This window comes from Scleropages formosus, chromosome 23 (assembly GCF_900964775.1).
Source record: "Scleropages formosus chromosome 23, fSclFor1.1, whole genome shotgun sequence".
NCBI lineage: Eukaryota > Metazoa > Chordata > Actinopteri > Osteoglossiformes > Osteoglossidae > Scleropages > Scleropages formosus.
Genome location: NC_041828.1, coordinates 5,381,846 through 5,405,779, shown reverse-complemented (window position 1 = coordinate 5,405,779; position 23,934 = coordinate 5,381,846). Strand labels below are relative to the sequence as shown.

General features: G+C 46.8%; 1 protein-coding gene across 1 annotated transcript; it reads right to left on the bottom strand.

Annotated features, from left to right (window-relative positions):
• Positions 1-13,610: 13,610 nt before the first annotated feature.
• LOC108930360 (type-4 ice-structuring protein-like) lies at positions 13,611-15,332 on the bottom strand. Its single transcript, XM_018745571.1, has 4 exons — positions 15,239-15,332; positions 14,736-14,809; positions 14,209-14,356; positions 13,611-13,925 (listed from the first exon to the last, which is right to left on the bottom strand). Exons 2-4 carry the CDS (start codon positions 14,785-14,787, stop codon positions 13,742-13,744), a joined length of 384 nt encoding a protein of 127 aa, XP_018601087.1. The 5' UTR covers positions 14,788-14,809; positions 15,239-15,332; the 3' UTR covers positions 13,611-13,741.
• Positions 15,333-23,934: the final 8,602 nt, after the last annotated feature.

Genomic DNA, 23,934 nt, shown 5'->3' with positions numbered 1-23,934 from the left:
GCATGGCTACTTCTGCACCCCTCCCCCTTGAATCGGTCCTGCTCAAACCCCTGCGAGAGGAGGTGAAGGCGAGGAGGGTGTGGAGAAACAACAAAACAACATAAAGGTTGGAGGAAAAAAACAAAATCTTGCACTAAAAGCCTTCAGATGTGAGGCTCCTCTGAATTACAGCCTTTCCCTTCTAAGGTTATTTACCCTGGCACTCATTAGATGCAAATTAAAAACCACATGCTTTGCCTCAGAAATGTCATTAAACGTGTTTATGGTCGATGTGCATTGACTGGTGTTCCAGACTCTGCCCTCAGGGGGAGCTGTAGTAAAGGAGGTACTGAGAGTACGAGGGAGCAGCCGGAGGAGCGAAGCTTTTGTTGTGAGCTCCAGCAACACACTGCACCCGTGGAGGAAGAGAAGCGGAAGCTCAGGACTGGCACATTTCTCAGCAGGAACAGAGTGACTGTGGGCAACAGGGAGTACAGGAGTTAAGGACTAACATGTAAACTGAAGGCTAACCTGATCTCATAGTGACTACGGGTCCACAACTGAAAGCTCCCACTGTTCTCAGTGTTGGCCCAGATGTGGGCAATCTCCCTCTGTGCCTCGGAGCTGCTGAATCCCGCCCAGTATTGAAGAGCAGCCTCATAACACAACTGTCAGACACATTTCCCTCCTGATCTCCTGACAGCTCCATAACTGAATCATCTCCAACACCATCTGGTATCATTTTCTGTGCTTTCACTATGTCAATGTGATTTCTGTAGGCAGCTACTTGAGGGATGTGAACCAATAACACGGTGGTATCAGACAAACAAGCCGTGCTTTGACAATCCTGTGTCTGTAGGTCCTCGTGTGTTGCTGAAATGCACTTCTGTTTACCCCGAGTTGTACATCATACTTTGTAGAGAAGCGTCTGCTAAATGAATAAAGGTAAGCGTAAGTAAGTTCCAGTCCAGCTGAGCACAGGACGAAAAGCTGCAAGTCCATTTGAACAAGAACATCCACCGAGCAATTAAACGCTCTTTTCCTTGCACTGAATTCCGAAGCCAGATGTCTGAACGCAAAGGCCCTCGGCGAAGTGCAGGTGCTCTGGTTGGGTCCGTTGTGGACCCATTGTGGTTTAGAGCTGCAGTCGTTTTTGTTCTTGTTCACTCATCGCTAGACGGATAACAGCCCCCCGGAGACGGGTGGAGAACGGATGGAGACGGTGTCGACGCGGAGCTGTCGGCACACGGCACTGCTCCCGCTAGCGGAACGGCAATCCTCTGTTGCCTCATGGTGGCTGCGTGGAGTCAATACGCCTGGAAGGGAAGAGAGGGGCGAGGGCACGCTTGTGTCATCCCGCCATCCGCTGCACGGTTAGAAAACAAACAAAAACACTCTGCTTCAGCACTACGATGCCCAATGAAATGTGAGTGCACGTAATTCATCCAGGATGCCTTCAGACAATAAGCACGTCGCTTTAACTAACAGTAAATTTCTGCATCTCGCACAGCTTTTCATGAATAACGGCTTTCAGTCAATGTTTAAACCCTATCTTAAATATGACACAAATTATTATTAATGTTACTCTTTATTTACGTGACCCCTTTGTCCAAGGTGACTTACAGGGATGGGTTCATATGAGGTGAAACGGTGCTTACTAGACACTCTTGCTGGGTTGCAAGGTGGGGAGAATTTAGTTGAACTGTAATGAGACTTCGCTGATAATTTAGGGTGATACTGTGATTGACAGAATTTCATAGCAGCACCAGAATAAAGATCACAATACACCTGCAGTACATCTACATTTATTCCCTGGGCAGATGAATACACATTACACACAATACACATTTCAAATAACAGTGGTTACAGAGTGATATGACATGTGGTTATTACGATGGAAAAGTGGAGTTTAGATGGAAATTTCTGGTGCATCACACTAAAGCAAGCCATCTGGAAACTGAGGAAAAGAAAACAAAAAGTCCCAGGCTGAGGAACAGAAAGAATAGTAAACCTCTGTGGGTCAAGGTACCACGGGCTGGCCGCCTCTCCTGGGTATTCTACTATAATTCACCACGTGGTCACCAGTCTCCACTGGGTTACGCTTCTCAGTCGTTCACTTTCATCCTCATCTCATCCTTGTCAGGGTTGGGGTGGTCCAGAGCCAATCTCAGAATTGTTGGGTCCTTGGCTATGAGGGGTACATCCCAAGAGCCGTGAGGAGGCAGCGCTACCCGCTGTGCCACTGTACCGTCATATACTACACGAACTATGGTTGTAACTGCAGTGTAAATAAGTTTGATAGTGTTTCACAGAAGCATACAAGATTGACCAGAACCGCCTCCCAAAAGACCATCGCTGGTTGGCTGTCACATCGAAGTCTTCTGTGAAAGCACCGAAAGAGCACACAGCCTTCAGCGTTCTTCGCAATATTCTCAACAATCCTCTCATCGGATGCTCTCCCATACTTCCTTGACATGACTGCTTGTTTTCATCATTTTTTTCATTGCTACACCACGTTTTGTGCCCAGTGCCTCCGCGTAGCATTTTGTTCTGCAGAAATTCCTCCAGAGGACTTCTCAAGCGGCGCCGTCCAACGACACCTTGGACAGACTCGAGCTGATCTGGAACGATGGAAAGGCCGATACTATGCAGTACTGTTGCAACATTTTTTTGACCATAATTGATTTGTTGCTGTTGGTACTTTCTCATAGATCCACAACAGAGAGCGGGCAGCTCGTGTGGCGTGTGCCATCGGTCGCCATGGTGACAGCAGACAAAGAGAACACTGTCTGGATCTCTTCTCAATTATGGAGCGCTGAAACCAGGCCCCTCTTTCAGAGTGTTTGCATGCACCACTCGGGCACCCACTTCAACCACAAACTTCCTCTGTACTGCGCCGTGTTTGCAGGCCGCAGCTGCCGAGGAGCGGGGGGAGGGTGGATCTGTGTGTGTGTGTGTGGGAGGGACCCTCGTGAGACCCCGAGTCTTGGCAGAGACTGCGAAGCAACACATTTCTCTTGAACCTATTATATGGGTTATATAGGTTGCAGCCTCAACCCAAGTGTGTGTGATGGCAAACGGTGGCATAAGGCAGTCTTGCCATTAAGGAAAACATGTCTGGAGACTGTGTGTATAGATCGAGGAGCTCATTAACTGGCCTTAACCCTAGGAGGGCGGAATGAGGTCACCCCTGCTGGATGGACAGCGACTATAGGGGGAATGGAACGTGACACAAGTCTAGGAGGGGATGGAAGGCACTGTAGGTCCTTAGGGCAGAATAGAAGGTGAATGAAGTGGGGTTGATGGAAGTTGATTTGGGTCTATAGAGGGAATGGAAGATGAGGTGGAGCTGTGGGGGGGGGGATGGAATGTGTTAGTCAGGCAATGAAGGTGAGAATCAGTTGAGATATAAGGAAAAGGTCTGGGGAGCTCTTCCATTTTTAGTCCATGTGTGGAATGATCTGCCCAGAGGGATGGTGGGAGAAATGTCAGGGGCAGAAGAATCAGACTTCGAGAGGAGACAATGCAAACAGCAAAAGTCCTCCACACACTCACAGCATAAAGATTAGGTGGGAGAGACAACTTAATGGCTTGTCTCGCCTGTTTTTTTTCGTCAAATCCGGAGCGGAGCATCACAGCCTCACGCAGAAGACAGAAGGCACGGCAAGGTGCTGTTGGGAAATATTACTGTACCCTCATGGATTCCTTGCAGTCAGCATCATTGGAGCAACCCAAAGCCCAAGGAAATATTTCAGTCTAATCCTGTTCTAGTCTCTTTGCTGGGAAACAAGGGCTTCGCTCTGAGCTCAGCACATTTCAGCCCTTACTGGCATACTGTGGCATCTCATGATCTCTGGTTCCACCCTTTTAATGTCATTCTCCGTCTGCCATCGTCCTGTAGATGTACACCGAGCTCAGCCTCACGAGCGTGTCGGCTGCGCTGGCAAGTTCTCCCACGTCAAAACCAAGGACCCCGAAACTTTGGCATTTGAACATTTTGAAACTTTCTCCGCTAGAACTTTTCTGTTCAGTTCTCTTCTGATGCAGAACAATAAAGTGTCTCTAAAAATAGCCAAAATTGATACCTTTTAACTGTGAGACTGTGCTGCCTTTTCAGCTCCGCGGTGGCTTACGGTTTTGTGCCCGGCAGCCCATGCCGAGCATTTAAAGAACAGCCTCTTATCGTGAAGTGCTCTCGTTTGGCCTCTGCGGCGCTCCGCTGGTTCCGAGATGGCCGTCTAATTTACTCCAGCTTTGCACCTGAATCCGCGGTTCATTTCCATAGAGCTCCTGCCAGGCCGACCCCCGCCCCCACCAAGTCCTCAGGCCTCTGAGAGTCGTTTGCGATGCCGTTCGGCTAACGAACGCACCGCATCGTGCCGAGCGGCCTCGCGCCAGGGTGACCTCTCCTCCACAAGTGTCCACACAGCTCCCGAGCCTGTCCCAGAATCCTCTCACCTCAGTTATTTGACTCAGTTAACGCAGGAAATATTCTTGGAATCGGCACAATGCGTTTGAGACAGGATCATTTTAAGGGATTGTGCTATCTGATATTTTTTCAAATGTTGAACTGCTCGAAGGTGTCCAGTCACCAAACAATTAACAAAAACTGTAGTGAAAATATAAATAATAAATAGATGGAAACCAGGACTGCTTTCATATCCAGGGTGTACCCTGCCTCACACCCTATGCTTCCACGATAGACCCTGAATTGGACAAGTGGTTCTTGGTAACCGAAGGACGGATGGATAAAAACGGTAGATCTGGGATCGATAGAAATAATCGTGTTTATAAAAGATGCTTGATGTTATTACTGCATATATAATTACTAGTTACTAGAATAAAACATTTACCTGGATACTGGACGTTTTGCACAGCAGCAACCAGAAGAACCTGGCAAGACGTCTTTAACCCCAAAAAGACATAACACTCATCAACTCAGATTTAGAAGATGATGAGTGTTCGTCATTCAACCTTTTCCTGAAAAAAACAGCATACAAGGCATCACATGAATCATTTACCCCCTTTTTCGCTGAAGATAGAGAATTAAAATAAAGAAAGTAGAAGAGCAACTGGAGCCGCGGATCAAAGGAACCATGTTGAAATGTATCTGGCTGATCCAGCTATCGGTGCGACTTGTTTAAAACCAACAAACTGTAAATGAACCTTCAAAGGGACCTTGTGCCGGTTTCCCACTGAGCCCAGTCCAGCCGCGGAGCCAACGCCCCAGGGAGCGCCGAGAACTTATCAATGCTCACACACTGCATGGGCGTCTGGGTCTCACTTAGCAAACGGTTCATCGGCGTTTTCATCGGTTTGGTGCTTAGCCGCAGTCCTCAGCGCCACCCATTCAAGGTTTAAACATTGTTTGCGAGGCACGTTGTGCGTCGGACACGTCGCCACACTGCCCTGGAAACCTTCAGCAGCCTTGGGTTCGAGTTGGTTTGCTCACCAAACCACATCAGATCTCATGCGCATCATGCAAACCGCACAAAACTCAATCCGCACAGGTACACTGTGGTAAAAAAAAAAAAAAAAAAGAAAAAGGAAAAAATGCTTTCAATTCCTCAGAAGGCCATGAGATGAATCATACGGTGACAAGGGCAATGAAAAACGCTCTTGTATTTCATGTGGGTGTTTGAAGTAATCGCCATGGGCATTTTTTCTCAGTTTTTGTGTGTGTGTCTTTTCTGGGGAGTATCGATTCTTTGTTTAGCAAAGACTTCGGGCTCCTGCACAGCTATTTTAGTTCGGGCGTTTTTAACACATGTATGAACAGAAATGAGCATCATTTCCACTACTGTCCACCCAGGACCCACCAGCACATGCGCATATTTTATAGAGCACTCGCTATTTGAATGTCACCTCTATTGGCAGCTACAGTACTTGAATCATGTGCAACCAGCACAGGGTTCAACTCCCTGAGATAGACTGGAGTCCCATCCAGGGTGCACCCTACCTGACCCCCTGTACCTCCGGTATTGATTCTGGACCACTGCAACAGTGCAATGGACAGGTGGCTGTTGAGAACGAACGCACGAAATAATTACTCAATTAATGGACGCGGTGCCATTGGACAAACGAGCTGTGCTTTTCGCATTTTAAAGAATGCAGAATAAAGGAAAAACATTTTTCCGGAGGAGAAACATTTTCACCAAAAAAAAATGAAACACAAAAAATCTGATAGACAAGTACAAATACTATATTTTGCTCTGTCCGGCTCTTCTTAAGGCCTTCAGTTTCCAAGGAGTCCGGTATGTTTTTTCCATTGCTTAGCAACCATCACTAGGGCCAGGACTCCATTGTTGGGGCAAAGCACCTGCGCTGTGTTCTCCCAGCCGCTGCCGTCCTTCACGAAGCAGCGGTTAGTGAAAACGGGGGGAACGGCACTCAGAGCGGGGGTGTCGCCCTAGGTGCTAAAGCACAGTTCCCCGCATCACTCTTGCACCGCTCTATTAATGCGCTGCCTTCTTACCGCGTTTCACTCAGCCGCTGACATTTTGCTTATTCATGCATTTGCAACGTGGGGTCGGCGCGGACGTCATTTAGCGAGCGGGGCCGCCTCTCGTTGCGAGCAGGTCCGCGCTCGGTCGGTGGTAGCGGCCGCACGAGGTGCCGTCGCCGTGGGACGAGGCTATTTGTATGTGCGCGTGCATGTGTCTGAAGAGGAAGGTGGGGGTGGGGGGAGGGGGGGCTGGAGCTGGAGCTGGAGCTGGAGCTGGAAGGCAGGACTTTTATGTTGATATGGTTTCGTGTGTTTCAATGACATCATTCTTACAGAAGTGCCTTGAATTGCACCTGTGTGCGTGCGTGTCCATGTAAGGGGGGTGGTGGGGTGGCGTGGGGGGAGGGGGTCAGTGGGGGAGGATGTTTGTCAGTAAAAACCATAAGCTATGCCTGCCAAGTGCATCAGTCAATCAGCAGCCCGGCTCAGAGACAAGGCGCTCGCCGGCAGAGCGGAGGCCGCACCGAGCCGGGGGCTCTCCGAGCTCCCTCTCCGGGACGGCGAGCGAGCGATGAACCAGCATCCGTCCTGTCCTGTGCCCACCCCCCCCCCCACCCCCACCTCTGCTCTTCCTCTATAAGCACATTTGTTTTCAAGAGCAATTGAGTCCAATTTGCCGGCACTTTCCTCCATCGAAACTCACGCTTTTTCGGGGGTGCGGGAGAGACTCCGCTGACGGACGCGAACCGGTGAGTACCGAGTATTTCGTTAAATTGGATCCACTATTATAATCATATGAAGAGAGATGCTTAAATGCGTGTATGACGGCTATGGGTTAAGAAGGTAAATTTTGCTTTTCTTACCGCTTCCCTTCAGTGACACCTGCATATCAGCGTGCAGTTAGTTGTCAACACCGCAGCTGAACGTCAGCGTCCTACCTGCTCGCGTTTATTTTTTAATCCGTGCGCACGGCTGGATCCGTCGAGCTCGGCTCATCGCGGATGCTGCACTTTGCTCCGAGCGTCCCTGCTCGGCGTGCGCGTGCGTGCCTGCGTGTCGAGTCCCTTCAAATGTCCTTTACACTCTGCTTCCGCCTCATTAGTGCGAAAACACACATGTGCGTCTCCGGCCGTCGTTGACGGAGCCAAACATGGCAGCGTGCGTACCTGCCATCGCCCAAGCGGTACAAATCCCATTTCGGCATGAGGTTCGCGCCGCGCGCAGGGGTCACGTTTCCGAGGCTGTCGGGTCGCTGGGAGCTGGAGGGGCGTTAATTACATACATCACCGTGATTCACCACGCTCTGTCCAGAGACACATGCGTGCGTCTGTAACTTGGGGAGGGCGAGGGGTTAGGATCCACTCGTGTCAGATGGCGTTCTGTGCTTTAAGGTGGGAGACGCAGAGTGAATTTTCTCTAGAATGAGTGATGAGGAGGGGGTGCGGTGGCGCAGTGGGTTGGACCGCAGTCCTGCTGTCCGGTGGGTCTGGGGTTCGAGTCCTGCTTGGGGTGCCTTGCGATGGACTGGCGTCCCGTCCTGGGTGTGTCCCCTCCCCCTCCGGCCTTACGCCCTGTGTTGCCGGGTAGACTCCGTGACCCCGTATGGGACAAGCGGTTCTGAAAATGTGTGTGTGTGTGTGTATGACTGATGAGGAGTAAATTTACCACCATATGCAGAACTAAGTCAGGCAAAGCGGAAAAATTACAGTTTTGAACTAAACCGACATCGCAGATCTGGCTCCTTCCCCGGTGCATTTTTTTGCCTAGATAGATTCATTTTTTTTAAAATCCACTTCATTGAGAAGTTTTTTTTTTGTCACTCGTTTTTTAGATTTGTTAGAAGAGCCCTGAGTCACAGCAACGCAGAAAGCGTGCTGAAAAAATACCGGCGTGTACATATAGTAGGATTTAATTCTGAAGAGACGTTCAATTACTTTTGCCTTAACTAGTCAATCAAGCGTCGCGGGACGTCAGTCTTTTATCAGTATATTCACACGAACGGATCCGAGTGAACGTCCAGCTCTCCGAAAGCACCTCTGTTCCTGTTTTTGCGATTTCGCAGCTGCGGAAACCATTTGTGTAATCATTTAATTTGATGGATTTCTTCAAACAGGAGAAGTAGGTGAACGGAATGGTCACGGTATTTTGAACGAGAGCTGCAGGACGAGCAGCGTAAAGAGGGTTTTTCTTCTCGTGCGACGTTTATCCTTGTCGCGATTTAGTTTTGCGTTTTTTTAGAGCGCCGCAGAAAAAGGGCTGCTCCGGAAAAGCTGCTAAACTGATCTCGCCTCCCTGACGGAACTCGCCGAAACCAGGGCGAACTTTGTTTTAAATTTAAAGCCTTTCTCGCACGATAAAAGCAGGAGGACACGCGTGACGGGACGAACGGGTCCGTAATCTTGTCCCAGACAGACCCTCAGTGGGCTGCGGCCTCACATCTCGCCGATATCAGTCTTCGGCGCTTCCAGCATCGTTCCCGCTCCCCAGCGACTGACCCTCCTGCGGGGTCTCGACCCTCCGTCTGTCTCCGAGCGCTGATACGGGGCAGCTGGCTGCCTGCGGGGGGGAGCACAGGAAGGCCCCCTGCCAGGCCCTGTACAGCGACCTTGTCAGCATACAATGCACTCTGTCTTCACTGCATTTCTCACACACACACACACACACACACACACACACACACACACACACACACAACGTCTACAACCGCTTGTCCCAAGTGGGGTCACGGCGAACCGGAGCCCAACCCGGCAACACAGGGCACAAGGCCGGAGGGGGAGGGGACGCATCCAGGATGGGACGCCAGTCCATCACAAGATACCCCAAGTGGGACTCGAACCTCAGACCCACCAGAGAGCAGGACCTGGCCAAACCCCCTGCGCTATCATACCCCCCCTCCCTGCATTCTGATATTTCCATATGTAATATGGCACGCATTACATTAAAACTGATTTTTGTGCTATTTAAAACTTAAAAATATCTAAGTTTGCATTCGTTTCTAGGTATTATTTCGAGAAACTGTCGTTCAGGTGTAGAACAAATACAACCCATGAAACTGCCATTAATCTGTGCGGTAACGTGTGCTGGGGTCGGCGTGTCTCCGTCCGTATCGTTGCCGTGGCCCTCTGCTTACGGCCCTCGTTTTCCCGCGTCCCGGAGAGTGCCGTCCGCGTGTCTGCGCCCGACGATGGCGTAGCTCCGCCGAACGGGTGCGCGCGCTGCCCATCTCCTGCGCGTCCCTCAGCTTCGGTCGTCTCGCCGCACGTCCGTTGCTTCGTTTTTGTTCGTCTGTGTTGTTTCCCATCGTCGGCGTTTCGTTCGCATTTACAAACCGCACAGCGTCAAACTCCAACGTCAGCTGGTTTCATTTAATCGAGTATTTCAAATGTACGAGGCTGAAATTGAGAATGTGGCACGCGGCAACCCCGCGGCGAGGCGGAAGCGCTCGTCGCGTTGCGTCTCGCCGCTCCTGAGCCGCCGTGCCCGTAGCCGTCGGGTCCGAGCGACGGGCCCCGCGGCCGACGCCGTCCGCGCCTCGCCGCTTCGGCGACTCGCGAGGGGGGCCCGGCAGGGCATACGCTCAATCGGGCGAGCTTCGCCACCCACTCTGGCCTGGAGAGGTGAGGCTTTTGCTTCCAATTGCCCCCCAAGTGCAGGAACAATACAGGAGCTCAATTGCTCCAAATGAAAATTGCCCGATGCTTTGAGGGACCGCTAATGAAGTGGTTATGGAGTCCGTGCCGCCGCCGCGGCCCTGAATTATAACAGCAATACGTGCCGGTTTGCCAATCGCTTCTAATGACCTGTAACTGATTGGCTGCTGAACCTCGATCAAGATTTCAAACAGTTACAAATGAGGTTTCGTAGACGACCTAATAAAAGACCGAATTCTCCCGTCTCTTTTTCTCCCGAACGCGAGCGTGCTTCTACTTCTTTTTTCTCTTCGCCTACTCCTGTAGGTCGAGAGACACCCGGCTGACTTGGCGAAGCGCTGCGACTGCTGTGAATGTCACGGCGACGCCAGCTGCAACGATTTCGGCTTATCGTGGACGCGGCGTAAGTTCTGCTCGGGATCTACGTTTGCGGTGAACCGAAAATCGGACGCGGACGTAAAGGCGAGCTGGGAATCTGAGAATCCGGACCCTGCCTCTTCAAAATAATCAGCACGGTTTTGATCGCATGTGGGAAGTGCGGTTTAATTGCGCGTTTTCGTTTCTGCTGTTTCTTCTCTACCGGTAGCAAAAGGGATTTTGGGGGGGGTGATGGAGATACGCGGCTGTGAAGTGCAAATAAATAGTAGAATGAAGTAAATCTCATGTTCAGTCAGTCGTTTAGACAGTGTTCGTAATGTTGTGAGAGACACACTCAGTATCCAGGGTCTCTCTCTCTCTCTCACACACACACACACACACACACACACACACACACACACACAGAGCTCTTCCTCGTCTATTTAAACCGCACAAAAGAACACAACGGCGAGCACTTGGCCGGCTTCCCTTAAACTCCCAGCAGCGCTCGGGCTGGAGGTGTTCAGGCTGCCGCGCCGCTCCTGGGGTTCCACGACGAGCTCCGCAGCCTTATTAACCGAAGCGTTTTTCCCCTTCCTTTGAAAAAGGAGGCCATCTTGAGTACAGCTTGTTACCTGGCAACAGAGCGGCCAAGGCTCCAGCAGCCGGGGGCTCTCCGTAAATGGTCTGAACGTGGACCGTACCGGGGCCCCGCTGTTCCTTTTTCTTATTATTTCTCTCTACAATCAATCATTTTTTTAAATGTTGCACTAGAAGCATACTTTTCTTTGTCTTTTAGTCTTGAAATTATCATTTGTCTGCTTTGGGTTGTCATTATGTGGATGAAAAGCTGGGAAATTGCACAATGCGCGATATGCAGTTAGAAAATGGGGGGGGAGACTGGTTTCTCAGAAGATTAACCTGTTGTGAGCGTTTCCGTGTCTGGGGCAGCGTGGAAGACTAGTGATTTTGTTGTTCTAAGTGTCAGAGATGACAACAAATCGCGGTCTCCCACTCTGCACCACGACCATCCCATCCCGCGAGCGATCCAACAATTCCCCGCTGGAGCGAGTACGTTGGAAAGCGCACATCAGAGCGGAGAGCCCAACCGGCGGACGTCGCATTCGTGGCCGCGTGGTAGGATACGCGGAAGGATCCGTACTTGAGAACGGAAACATTTTTGTCTACCTCTGTCGACCGTACGAGCAATTCGCAAGATTGCAGTCTACAGCGAAAGAAAAATAAACACTCAAAGTAGATTGAAAATAAAGCGAATATTCGAGTGTTAATATAATGGATCTGCATCCTATTCTTCATCAAATTGTTTGGATCAGAGTGGTGTTACAGGATCCAGTGTGAGACACCTGCTTTTCCCTCCAGTTTTCACGTCGTCGGAAAGGTCCGACGCATAGCACAGGTATATCAGGCCCGATGTGGCCCAAATTTACGATTCCGCGGTGACCCGTGGGCCGAAGTCATGCTGAGATGACCCATCGGAATGTACAACGTGAATTTGTCTTCCCTCGGTTAAGGTCGGGAGTTAGCGCGACCTAAACGTTAGCACCATCTACATTTTTGACAACCCGCACAAACAGGCTGCAGATGTTCTGCAAGGCAATGAAACAAATCTCATGTGGTCAGAACAAAAACACGAAACGATGGGCTGGACTGGATTAATGTTAATGTTACATGCCGGATAGTCTTCGCTAACATCTGCAGCTGTAATCTCAGCCAAATGGACTTTTGTTGTTTTCTATTATTATTGTACATAGTCTGCAAACTGTGTATTCAACAGTCACTGGAATAAACCCTCCGAAGCATGTGCACGGACCCACTCTAGTAAATATATTTACCTCCCACGAGCAGCGGTTACGCATTCTCCTCCTACCCTCGCTCTCTTACTTTAGATTGGATTACCTTTTCATGCCCATTAATCGTGTGGTGAGAGCTTCTGGATTGGCCCCATTGTGTTGTCCGATCACTATCCGTGCATTTGTTGATCTCAGCGTAGCAGTTCCCAGGATGACATGCTTCCCATTCATCGGGTAAATGATGCATTCTTCTTCGACGATTACGCGGAAGATACTGCAATACCGGCAAGACAACGGTCAACGTTTAATCGACGCCCTCTGGAAAAGTATCAGACTGGGATAGTATACACTATGTTAGAGTTAAAAGGAAAGTCTGGTCTAAAACACATTGCATGTTGAACATTTCAAAGTAAGCAGTACATGCTTTAAAATGACGCGGTGCCGGAGACGTGGAAAATGGCTCGTCCGAGACGGCTTCTGGACGAGGATGAAAACCCATTAAATTGCTTACGTTTCCGGCCGATCGGTTTACTCGGTGTAGATTTTAAGATAAAAGCCAAATCGTTAGTCTGCAGCCCTGAAGCTTTTTTTTTTTTTTTTTCCATTAATTACTGAATCTGACCAGGCTGTATTTCCCAAGCCAAGACATGGCTTCAATAATGTGTGATGCATCCTGCCCGTATAGCGTGGAGATGGGAAAAGAGGCTGCGCCAGCCATGATTATTTATTAGATGTCAAAAAGGCCCACTGGAGCTTTCTAGTCACTATCTTGGAAGAGGTTTACTGCGTCGTATTTCACTGAGCTGATACAAGCTACAGATATTGAGGAATATTTAGGAAGAATAGATAGTCCTATAAATAAACCGTACGGCCAAGTGTGAATCACAAACAAGCCCGACGAGACTCAAGACACAAGCGTGACGTTATTGTACACCTGGACTTCTAAACTCCTTCCACCAAGTTTCTCAGCTCATCTCTCCAACGCTGCTGGTTACCTTTCAAGCTCCACCGAAACCTGAATTCTGTCCATTTGAAATTCAAAAGTGCTTAAACATCGAAATGTCTATTTGAATGTATACAATATTCATACGCTTAGATGTTTATTGGACGTTAATATGGTAGATACTGAGTATCGCTGTTCTCTAGAAAGCCTGATATTGCTGATGTGAGCGTACTTTTGTATTAAATTGTGTTTTGAAGACTTGAATATATAGAACAGAACTTGTGTTTTCATACAACTCAAGAACTATTCGATTTTGTGTAAAGCTGTCGTGGTTCATAAAAAAAATATTTAACAGTGTTTTGTGTACTTAGAAATAAAGCCACAGGCTTAAGGAGCTCGAGCTCAATTAAATTATGACAACATGGTCAGCTTTCAAGCTTTTTATTAGACGACAAGTTACAGCAGGTTAAGGCAGAAGGATGTGGGAAGGTCTGAGGTGTTAGTGAGGCTCTTCCTCGGTGGCCACGCGGGCAAAGCCCGAAACAATGGACTTGCTCTACTGGGAAGTGAGGGATTTGGTGTGTTCCACAATCTGTTTCCACAGTTCGTCCATGTGGGTCTGCCAAGTGTCGGTCAGGGGCTTGAGGTGGCCCTGCATGGAGTCGGCCAGGGGCTTCAGATGCTCCTGGACCTTCTCCGCTAAGGGCTGCAGCTGGGCCTTCCCATCCTCAAGGTAGGTCCTGCAGGGAGAGTGCAAGCGTCACAGAGGATCACGGATCTGTCCGTACTTTTCGCTCGTGCACAAGATGCCACCAGATTTAAAGCAGAAGGTGTGTCGCCCTGCATTAAGACGATTCGAATGGTAAACCTCTTGATCAAAATTTAAACCGTGCATCAAGGGTTCTCTAATAAACCAATGTGAGATTTTTCTGACACTGTCAAATGTTTAGTTAATTTGCAGTGCATACAAGAAAAAGTGCACAGTATGAAAAGGACACAAACAGGTCACAGTCAATGACTCACTGGGCTTGGCCTGTCAGTTCGTGGGTCTTCAATTTCTCCACCAGATCCTCGGCTATCTTGGAGAACGTGGAAGACATGTCCTGGAGGTTCTTGACCAGCTGCTCAAGCTCCGGGGCCTCCCTCTTCGTGAGGAAGCGGGATTCGCTGGCTGCAGGACACAGAAGCACATCCTATTAGGCTCACCCGAGCATCTTCAGCCCAAAATCAGAGTAAGTTGTAAATCTGCTCCTTAATCGTTGTCGGCGATGAAGCTGCAATCAGACCATACCTTGTATTTATCTTAACATAAAAATATTCCATCGGCACCCATAGTGTTGAAAACTGGCATGGTACAAGCTATGGAAAGTTTTGAGTAGGCTAATCATCAGGTTTACCGATAAGTATGCAGATTAATGTAAATATGGACATCACTGGGTGTCACTGCGGTCCCTCTGGCCTAAGAGTAAACGTTCATGCTGACTGATGATGGAGCCTGGCCTGTGCTTCTGCTCTCTTCCCTTTTTTACTCTCAACGAATGAGTTTGTACCTTGGGCCAGGGCCAGCACGACGACGAGGGCGGCGATCAGAGAGAACTTCATGGCTCCTGGTTGGATAGGGCACCTGATGAAAGGAAAACAGCATGTGTTCACATTAGCCAGTCATGGGCTTACAGCGGACCGGTCCCATTGCTGGTAGGAGGTCTGGCCGGAAAACATCACGTGCTCAGATTTCTTTATTGCTACTCCCGAAAGCGTTCAGTTACTGTTGTTTCAAGGTCCAGTTCAAGGTGCAACACAAAACTCCAGAATAAATCCATTTAAAGGGTGCCTTTTCCAACAACACGTTACATCTACACTCACTTGAACCCAACGTTCGCAAACGATGACGCAACAACGCCAAATTTATGGCAGAATTAAATTATGAAAAATATCAGGGCTGCTCAGACAAACTCATTGTGAAGTTTTTTAAACTTTCGTGCTAATTAAGCATAAAAAGGGCGACAGTCAAGAAATTCCAAAGCCTCTTAGCAGAAAATAAGCAGAGACTTACCTTCACTCGTGGACTTGTAAGACCTGATGGTGCTTCTGCTTGGGTGCGAAGGGTTCTTATGGTCCCCTCGTCGAATGAGGCCCCACCTGAGCCGAAGGCCATTGGCTGTTGTGGACAATGGGACGACCGCCCATTGGGTGGCGTGGACCGCCAGTCAGGAGGTGCTGGCACAAGCAATCAAAGTGTTGGCTGACCCTTGCTGCTTGGCCCGCCACCAACCTGATCTTCTCAAAGTCCAAGATCCTTCAGTGGGGGAGTGCTGACTTCACAAACACGCAAACAATGAGGTTGTTTATGTGTCCATCTGACTTCGCATGCTGAGGACCTTCAGCTGAGACGTTAAGAAACGAAATGAAGGACGCGGAGGGAGGAAAAACTGTACAAGCGGCTCTGCCAAATTTAATGAAATGAATAGTAACCCCATTAAATGGCCTCGATTTAGAGTACTAATCTAATCTGCTACTAATCTGGGTACTAACATGTTTTCATTCTTTATGGAATGCCACCGAGTTCTTCAACATGTTGCCAACGCTGCTGTTTTTCCGATCACACAAAGGACTGGAAAAAGTTGCATTCCTGGTGTTTTCTGTTAGGAAGGAACAGTTGTATTTGGAAATAAAAGTTACAAGTACAATACACACAAAACTAAAGAACTTACTGTTTATTAAAGACCTTGAAGTCATACAATGTTTAACTATATAAAGCATTTAACAGAAAAAACTCAAAAAAAAAGGAAAAATTTGCATGCCATCAACAGTGTTGTAATATATTTTTTGAGTTTGTCATCTTTATACGTATGTAATAAAAAGAACTTGCAATCGAATGACATTAACACACTTTGTTATCAATACAGTGAAAATAGGGCTATGGAAAAAAAAAAGAATTATCTTCCACTTTAATAATTCTGATGCCGTCATAAAGGTCTTAAATCTTATGCTCAGTGTATTTTTATGCAATAACTTTTTGTCAGTGTGGATTTTATCACGTGTATGCATTATACTGGTTTGAATCACCAAATATGAGGAGAAACGTTTTGCTTTAAAAATTAATAATGCATTAATAACAGCCTACCATATAGTACTTTTGACAATTTATCTATTGCCTATTATCACCTATCTGCCTCATCTATTTTTCTGCATATTTCCATATACAGGATCCGTACTGCTGAAACGTTTCACTAGCAAAGAGAAATAATAATTGGCATGAAATGCCTTTCAAATTCAATTTCAAAATTTTCAATCAGAAGCATTGCAGACATTTGGAGAAATCACACCGAAAAAAAGGACCCCCACCCCAAAGGCCTGGTGACGATTATGCATCGTTTCAGTTATGGTGTGTTATGTCAGCGGGGCAGAGTTTGAACGTTTCACCCACGATCTGCCGTATCATCTGCCGGATTCCAGCAGCTCAGACAGCAGATTGCGTCTGCAGCTGGAGCACCGGCGCACCGCACCAACCCAACTCCCCCAAGCCATCGCATTCCAAACAATAGCTGGGGGCTCTAATCTTTCCAGGAGTCGCGTAGCACAGCAACCCAACAGCGATCCCATCTCACACACACACACACACACCAGGCTCTCCCAGAGATACACTCTCCTAATCAAATGGCCCTCAGATAAGGCACGTTTGCAGATTAACTGGTTAATCGTGGCTGTGTGTCCTCACTCGGTGCCTTTTGCCCTTTGCTGTTCTGCTTTGAGGAGTGTCAAGCGGGGGAGCGAATGCCGATACTGTACAGCACAGCCACCACCCGAACCGAGAGAAGATAAAATGCCACATGATACTGAATCGCCATGACCTCCCCAAAGCAGTCTTCCCCTAGAACCCACATTCAGCTGGCGTCACTAGATTAAACGGACAGTAAGATAAAACCAGCTCTTGAGAAGTCACCGTAGAGTAGAGTACAGTACTGTCTTACGTACGGCAGAAAACAACACCAAGTCTGTGTACTTGCCCCCCCACTCACATTTCCTTGGTAAATATGCAGCATTTATTTTATTATATATATGTATACATACAGTATATATATATATATATATATATATACACACAATTCTTGGATTTGGAATAAGCTCCCTCTATCCCTTGGAACTGCTGAAATCCTTCTATGAGTCAGGAAAGGCATCTAAGGGTGTCTCTCTCAGATCCACTTATTTCCTTGTCTCTTAACAGCTACATAAGTCACACAATGTAACAGAAATTTTATTATGTCTGTTTTTTTTTTCCATTTTCCATTCAACATAAACATACTGTTGGCGTTAGTTCGCACTACATATCAGTTTTTAGGAAAATATTCCATATTCTTGAAATTAACAAATTCTGGTGAATTTTGGAACCCGGTTCCAAGTGCCGAATAGTAACTTTTAGGATCTGATGCTTTCTAGAATCTTCCAATGGCTATAAAGTACCAAACTGAACCGACATTCTAGAAGAGCTAGTGGTATTTTTGTCATCGATAAACTTTAATCATAATCAACGCAAAAAAACAACATAACTAAGAACTTTGAACATTTTGTTGACTTATTATCACACCTGTCATGCCCGTCTTTCCTATGGATCTCTCAGTCCTATAGGCAGCTTCTCAAGTCATGGCAGCAGACAGTGTTGTGGTTCTGCTGTCTTTGGACCCAAAGGTTATAGGTTCAGATACAACCTCTAGGTACAGTACCTGTGAGCAAGGTACTTACCTTAAATTACTCTAGTAAAATGACCCAGCTGTATAATGGGTAAATAATTGCAAGTTGCTTTGGAGAGAACTGTCAGCTAAATGAGTCGATATAACGGGTCTCAGAAAGAAATAGTGGCGTCAAAGGAGCTGTGTTCCAATAAACTGTGCTTCAGTACTCCAGCGTCTTCATCTAAAGTTCTTCATCTGTTCTGAAACACATTTCTGTTTACCTGGAATTGGGGTAAACCATCTGAGAACGGGATAAATGGAACACATATATCAGTGCTCCCAATATATATTCCTGCCAGCTATGAAACGGTGATTCTTTTGTGATATACCCCATGTTCGGTTAGGGTTAGGGTCAGAACAGCTTCAGCTTTGGGACTGTCCTTTCTCTTTTCCTCCATCTGCGCTGCTGTGCATCTCTACGGGTTGCCTTAGCAGCTATGCCAATCTCCTCCGATCCCTTCGCAGGGTTAGCATGTGAGAAACGTGTTAGATCACCAACCAAACGGGTCAATGTTCATACTTACCTCCATCGCTGAGTATTTATAGCACTGCGACTGTGGGTCCAACTCACTAAAGGGCAAAGAACAATACGTAATATCCAAGGTACGTAACGCCTGGTCACTTATCCACCTCCCATTCGGGGCCATGCGTCCAATATACGTACTCTCCTAAACCCCAGCAAAACTAAAGGTCTTATAATAACAGCAATATTTTGCAATAGCAAATTACTGTGGAATAAGCAAAGTATTACCTTGAAAAAAATGTACTTGAGTATGTGAATATGGTGGGTGGGGTGGGTCCTGCTCTCCGGTGGGTCTGGGGTTCAAGTCCCGCTAGGGGGTGCCTTGCAACAGGGTGGCGTCCTGTCCTGGGTCTGTCCCCTCCCTCTCCAGCCTTACGCCCTGTGTCGCTGGGTTCGGCTCCCATTCCCCCCGACCCCCTATGGGACAAGCGGTTCAGACTGTGTGTGCGTGTGTGTGTGAGAACAATATTACTGTATATTGAATGAAAAGGAAAATTACAGTCAGGATTGAAAATGGGAACAAATTCAATAGTGCAGTATAAATAAAAACACTACAACGGCTAATGAAAATATATACAGTGCTCTTCTTTTATGTCTTATGATTCAGTAAAGCCAGTGTTTTTACCCATTATGTGGCCATTTTACCTCCACAGTGGGGATTTCATTACAGCGGCATCATCGCTTGTTTCAGATGTTTTGGGACTTCACTGTGACCACAGCCAGAAGAGCTGAAATTATGATGAGTCAGTATGCTGCTATGTGGCCCCATAAGCATAAAGTGCCAGAATAAGCGCAGGGGCCACATGGACGTAAAGGTTGAGGAGTGTCTCCGCGTGGTCCGCCGGCCCCGACCTTCTCGTCCGCATTTATCCTCCACTTTTATCCTCTTTTGCCCCACCAGGCCCGCATGTGTCCTCCCTGTTTATTTTAACGGATCTGCACAGGACACACAGGCCAGGTGGGACACGGGTGCAAACACAAACACCCCCTCCCCCCCCCACTCGGCCGGGGGAACAGACAGTGGGCGGGCGGTAAACACCGAGCCCTCAGTGCTGACACGTTGCAAATCCAGCGTCATCCGTGGAGATTTACAGTCCGAAAACACCACAGCACAGCATAAAACGTGTCCTTTCTCCCGCTTGTGTTCGTCTCCTCTTATCTGTCTGTCCAAAACCACCCTTTTTCTTCTCGTCTGCTGGTCCCTGTCGATAATTAGTCTCCCGCTTTTAAGCGTGCTCGACGGATTTATGGATTTATGGATTTTTCTCACTGTTTTGGTATCCACTTGAAAGAGCCCACGTTTTTAATCCGAATGTTTGTTTTCCTTCCGTCATTTGCTGATGTACTCCGTGACTGTTACGCAGACCAGCGTGTAAACACTTATGAACGCACGTATGAAACATCAGCGCCTCCCTTATACCCTGCCCTCATAATTCCCTTTTTGTTTCATAGAATTTAAAGCCTCTATGGATGAAGATGGCAGGAAAATACGGAAACTACCGGCCCGCAGGTACTGAGTTGAGGTCGAGGCCCTGATATTGAACCCTTGGGGAAGGTACATAACCCGAACAGCTACACACTAATACTACTAAGTGATATGTGAGGTAAGACGCCAGTAAAGCGTAGCTGTCGAAGAATAATAGTTGGCGAAAGCGGTTATGTTGCTTCCAGAGGAAACAGTGTCCTTACAAACTCAGTGCGACTTCCTGTTCATTATGAGGGCGGTTCCGCCCCCTAGTGTCCAATCAGTGTCACTGCAGCTCACACCTGTGTCCAAGGTGACTTACACTGATAAAGTACTTTACCCATAATTTACAATATTATTGTAAATTTACAATATAGCACCAGCCAACCAGTGTCAGCAACCGCTTGCCCCGAGCGGGGTCGCGGCGAGCCGGAGCCTATCCCAGAGACGCAGGGAGCAAGGCCGGGGGGGGGGGGACACACAAACCCAGGGTGGGATGCCAGTCTCCCACAGGGCACCCCAAGCAGGACTCGAACCCCAGACCCGCCACACAGCAGGCACCAGCCAAACCTGCCGCACCACCATGCCCCCCCCCATTCACAATATTATTATAATAATTCATTCGATGGGGTCATTTTGACTGGAGTAATGCAGGCCATTTACCTTCCTCCAGGGTACAACAGCAGGATCCTGGATGAGAACCCAGGATCCTCAGAGTCCAAGGCAGCAGTTCTAAGCACAAGAAGCCACCCACTGCCCGGTGACATGTGTTTACATTATGGTAATGAATCATGGTAATGAATGCAAAAGAAGTCCATCTGTAGGGTACAATGAGTAAATCATCTCACACAACGACACAGTGAAAGGTTAAAGTTTCGTTGCCATGGATACGTCTCTGATGAACTGCTTCGCATGCAAGATTGCTTTTCACAAATTACCATGACACTTTAACTAATATTCACACCTAAGAGGGACATTAGCCTTGGTTTCACTGGCCGCAGGAAACGGAGCGCTTGTCCATAATCCGTCATCACAGTGGCGTTTAAACCGAAAGGCAAGATATGCACATTTCAAGAATTATTTCACAAATTATTAATGACTGAGGGATTTTCTTCTTTACTCAGCACTACATAGCTGTTAAATATTACATTAATTTCATGGCAATTTTTATGAAGTCCAGGAACGGAAGTCTGTTTAATGCAGGAACCTTAATGAGACTATTAAGGAAAATCTAAGCAGCAAAGACGAGATAGTTCAACTAATCTAACCCCATCTTGTTCTTCATATAAACACACTAACTGTGATATCAATAAACATGTCATTGTTACGTTGTAAATTCATATATCATTTCAATCTAAATGGATGTGTGAAAGTAACAATAATCACTGTACAACAGAACGAGAACTGAAGTGAGACCTGAAGTCCGGTTCTATTTAAAACAGCGGCTGAAAGCTTCTAGACAAGCCTCAGTCAGCAGCTGTTTCCATGGCAACCCAAATTTTAGCTTCTCAAAAGTGCAGAGCACTCACTGTACAGTGACAAGGGCTGGACAGGACAAGAACAAGGTCAGGAAATTACTTACCAGTTTGTCTCAGAGGAGCCCGTGGGTGTGGACGTTCATGCGTGTCCGGGGATGTTCATTTTACAGAAGCACAAAGACAAACACACACTCACACAGACAGAGACACACCCACACACACATATGTAAGTGCTTCTTAGACAGAGGGTCATGGAAAATTGTCACTCTTTCAATAATAATAATAATAATAATAATAATAATATCAACATATGTATCTTATACATTCTATGTCATTTGATACTTATTATTTTATGCTAAATGAAAAATATTAAGATAATAAAATAAATGAATAAATAAATAAAGATAATGATAATAATATAATAATAATGATTATGATGATGATGATGATGATAACATACGTATCTTATACATTCTATGCCATTTGAGTTATTTGCATACTTATTATTTTATGCTAAATTGAAACGATTAATATAATAATAATAAGAATAATAATAATAATGAGGATGATGATTGGATATGTAGCTTATACATTCTACACCATTTGAGTTATTTGCATACTTATTATTTTATGCTAAATTGAAACGATTAATACAATAAATAAATAAGATATTATTATTATTATTATTATTATTATTATTATTATGGGGGGGCGCGGTGGCGCAGTGGGTTGGACCACAGTCCTGCTCTCCAGTGGGTCTGGGGTTCGAGTCCCGCTTGGGGTGCCTTGCGACGGACTGGCGTCCCGTCCTGGGTGTGTCCCCTCCTCCTCCGGCCTTACGCCCTGTGTTACCGGGTAGGCTATAGGACAAGCAGTTCTGAAAATGTGTGTGTGTATTATTATTATTATTAGGATCATGATGATGATTAGATATGTAACTTGTACATTCTACACCATTTGAGTTATTTGCATAATTATTATTTTACGCTAAATTGAAAAGATTAATATAATAAATGAATAAATAAGATAATGATTATATTATTATTATTATTATTATTTTTATTATTACTATTATTATTATATATGTAGCTTGTACATCCTATGCCATTTGAGCTATTTGCATACTTAATACACACACACACACACACACATTTTCAGAACCGCTTGTCCCATACGGGGTCACGGGGAACCGGAGCCCACCCGGTAACACAGGGCGTAAGGCCGGAGGGGGAAGGGGACACACCCAGGACGGGACGCCAGTCCGTCGCAAGGCACCCCAAGTGGGACTCGAACCCCAGACCCACCGGAGAGCAGGACTGTGGTTCAACCTACTGCGCCACCGCACCCCCTATATGCATACTTAATATTTTATGCTAAATGGAAAACATTAAATTTCAAGTGTGTAAGTATAAGTGTGAAAGGAGCCGAAGCTGCTTTTGGAGAGTCAGGGGAGCAGAAGTGGGAGGTCAGGACCAGTCAAAGATGCCCTTAGATCCACTGTTTGGTGGAGGGCAGCAGCAACCAAAACATATTCACAAAGTAGGCTTTGTGGTGATATTATAATCCTATTCCATATTTCTCCCTCATCCCCAGTTACTTGGACCTCAGGGTGTCAGAAATTGGAAATAATAAGGTCATTCTTGGGTGATTAACTGCACCAGTCATGGTCAGCTAACTACGGGCTTGTCGCTGAGATCCTTCTCACTTACAGTGTAACCTGAGCAGGTGCTGTGTTTTACCACGAGTCCCCCTAGTGACGCAAAATGGAATTGCCACTCTACTTCGAACACCCCCTGCCTGTCTGTCAAAACGAGCTCCTCTGGTTAGCAATAAACAGGTGTTTATGGGCGAAATGCTTCGGTAGGCTGTAAAAAGTGGTAAAAAGTGGTAACCGGCCCAGAAGAGGCAGTTATTCCTCATCGACCACTTTTTGATGGCTAGTTTAACTGGAGTACAAATAAAATAAGAGATGTTTCACTGCTTTACAAAAATGTACCACATCTTTACCTTACAGCTCGGCAACCTTCGGTTACAATGGCTTTGTCTTTAACCGCTGCGCTCCCTGGTACTGCCATGAGTGGCAGAGGAATAAAGCCTGTTTTTTGTCACCCAAGCACTTGAATAAGCCACTCAGATATAAGACATGAGAGCAGTTGGACAACATCAGGGATTCTGCTCACCTTCCACTGTCTGCATTTTGACATGAACGGTGGGGACTTTTCAATTACATTTGCAGTTCCATTGTGCTACACTAGAGGGAGTAATGGTGAAGCAGAGGAAATGTTTCGTTGGGGGATTTGACTTTACATGTATCTGTTTATTGAAATATCAATGGTGCAAGAATTTTTTTCTTGTTCATTTAATTTCATTTAATTGTGTAATGCAACTGCTGAAAAAAGGCAAACCGTTTTTTGACAGCAGCTTATTTTGAGAATTACTTTAAATTTTGCGGATTTTAAATAAGCAGGATTTTAACCTCACAGCATCTTTTCATTATTTCTGCTCGCTACTTTCACCGTTTTCTCATTAATTTACCCGTCGTCGTTTTGTGCC

Excerpts from the sequence above, each read along its gene's own strand:
- LOC108930360 (XM_018745571.1), bottom strand. The coding sequence starts at position 14,787 with ATGAAGTTCTCTCTGATCGCCGCCCTCGTCGTCGTGCTGGCCCTGGCC. Across the intron at positions 14,357-14,735 it reads CGTGCTGGCCCTGGCCCAAG|CCAGCGAATCCCGCTTCCTC; the intron begins GTACAAACTCAT and ends TGTGTCCTGCAG. Across the intron at positions 13,926-14,208 it reads GAACTGACAGGCCAAGCCCA|GACCTACCTTGAGGATGGGA; the intron begins GTGAGTCATTGA and ends CTCTCCCTGCAG.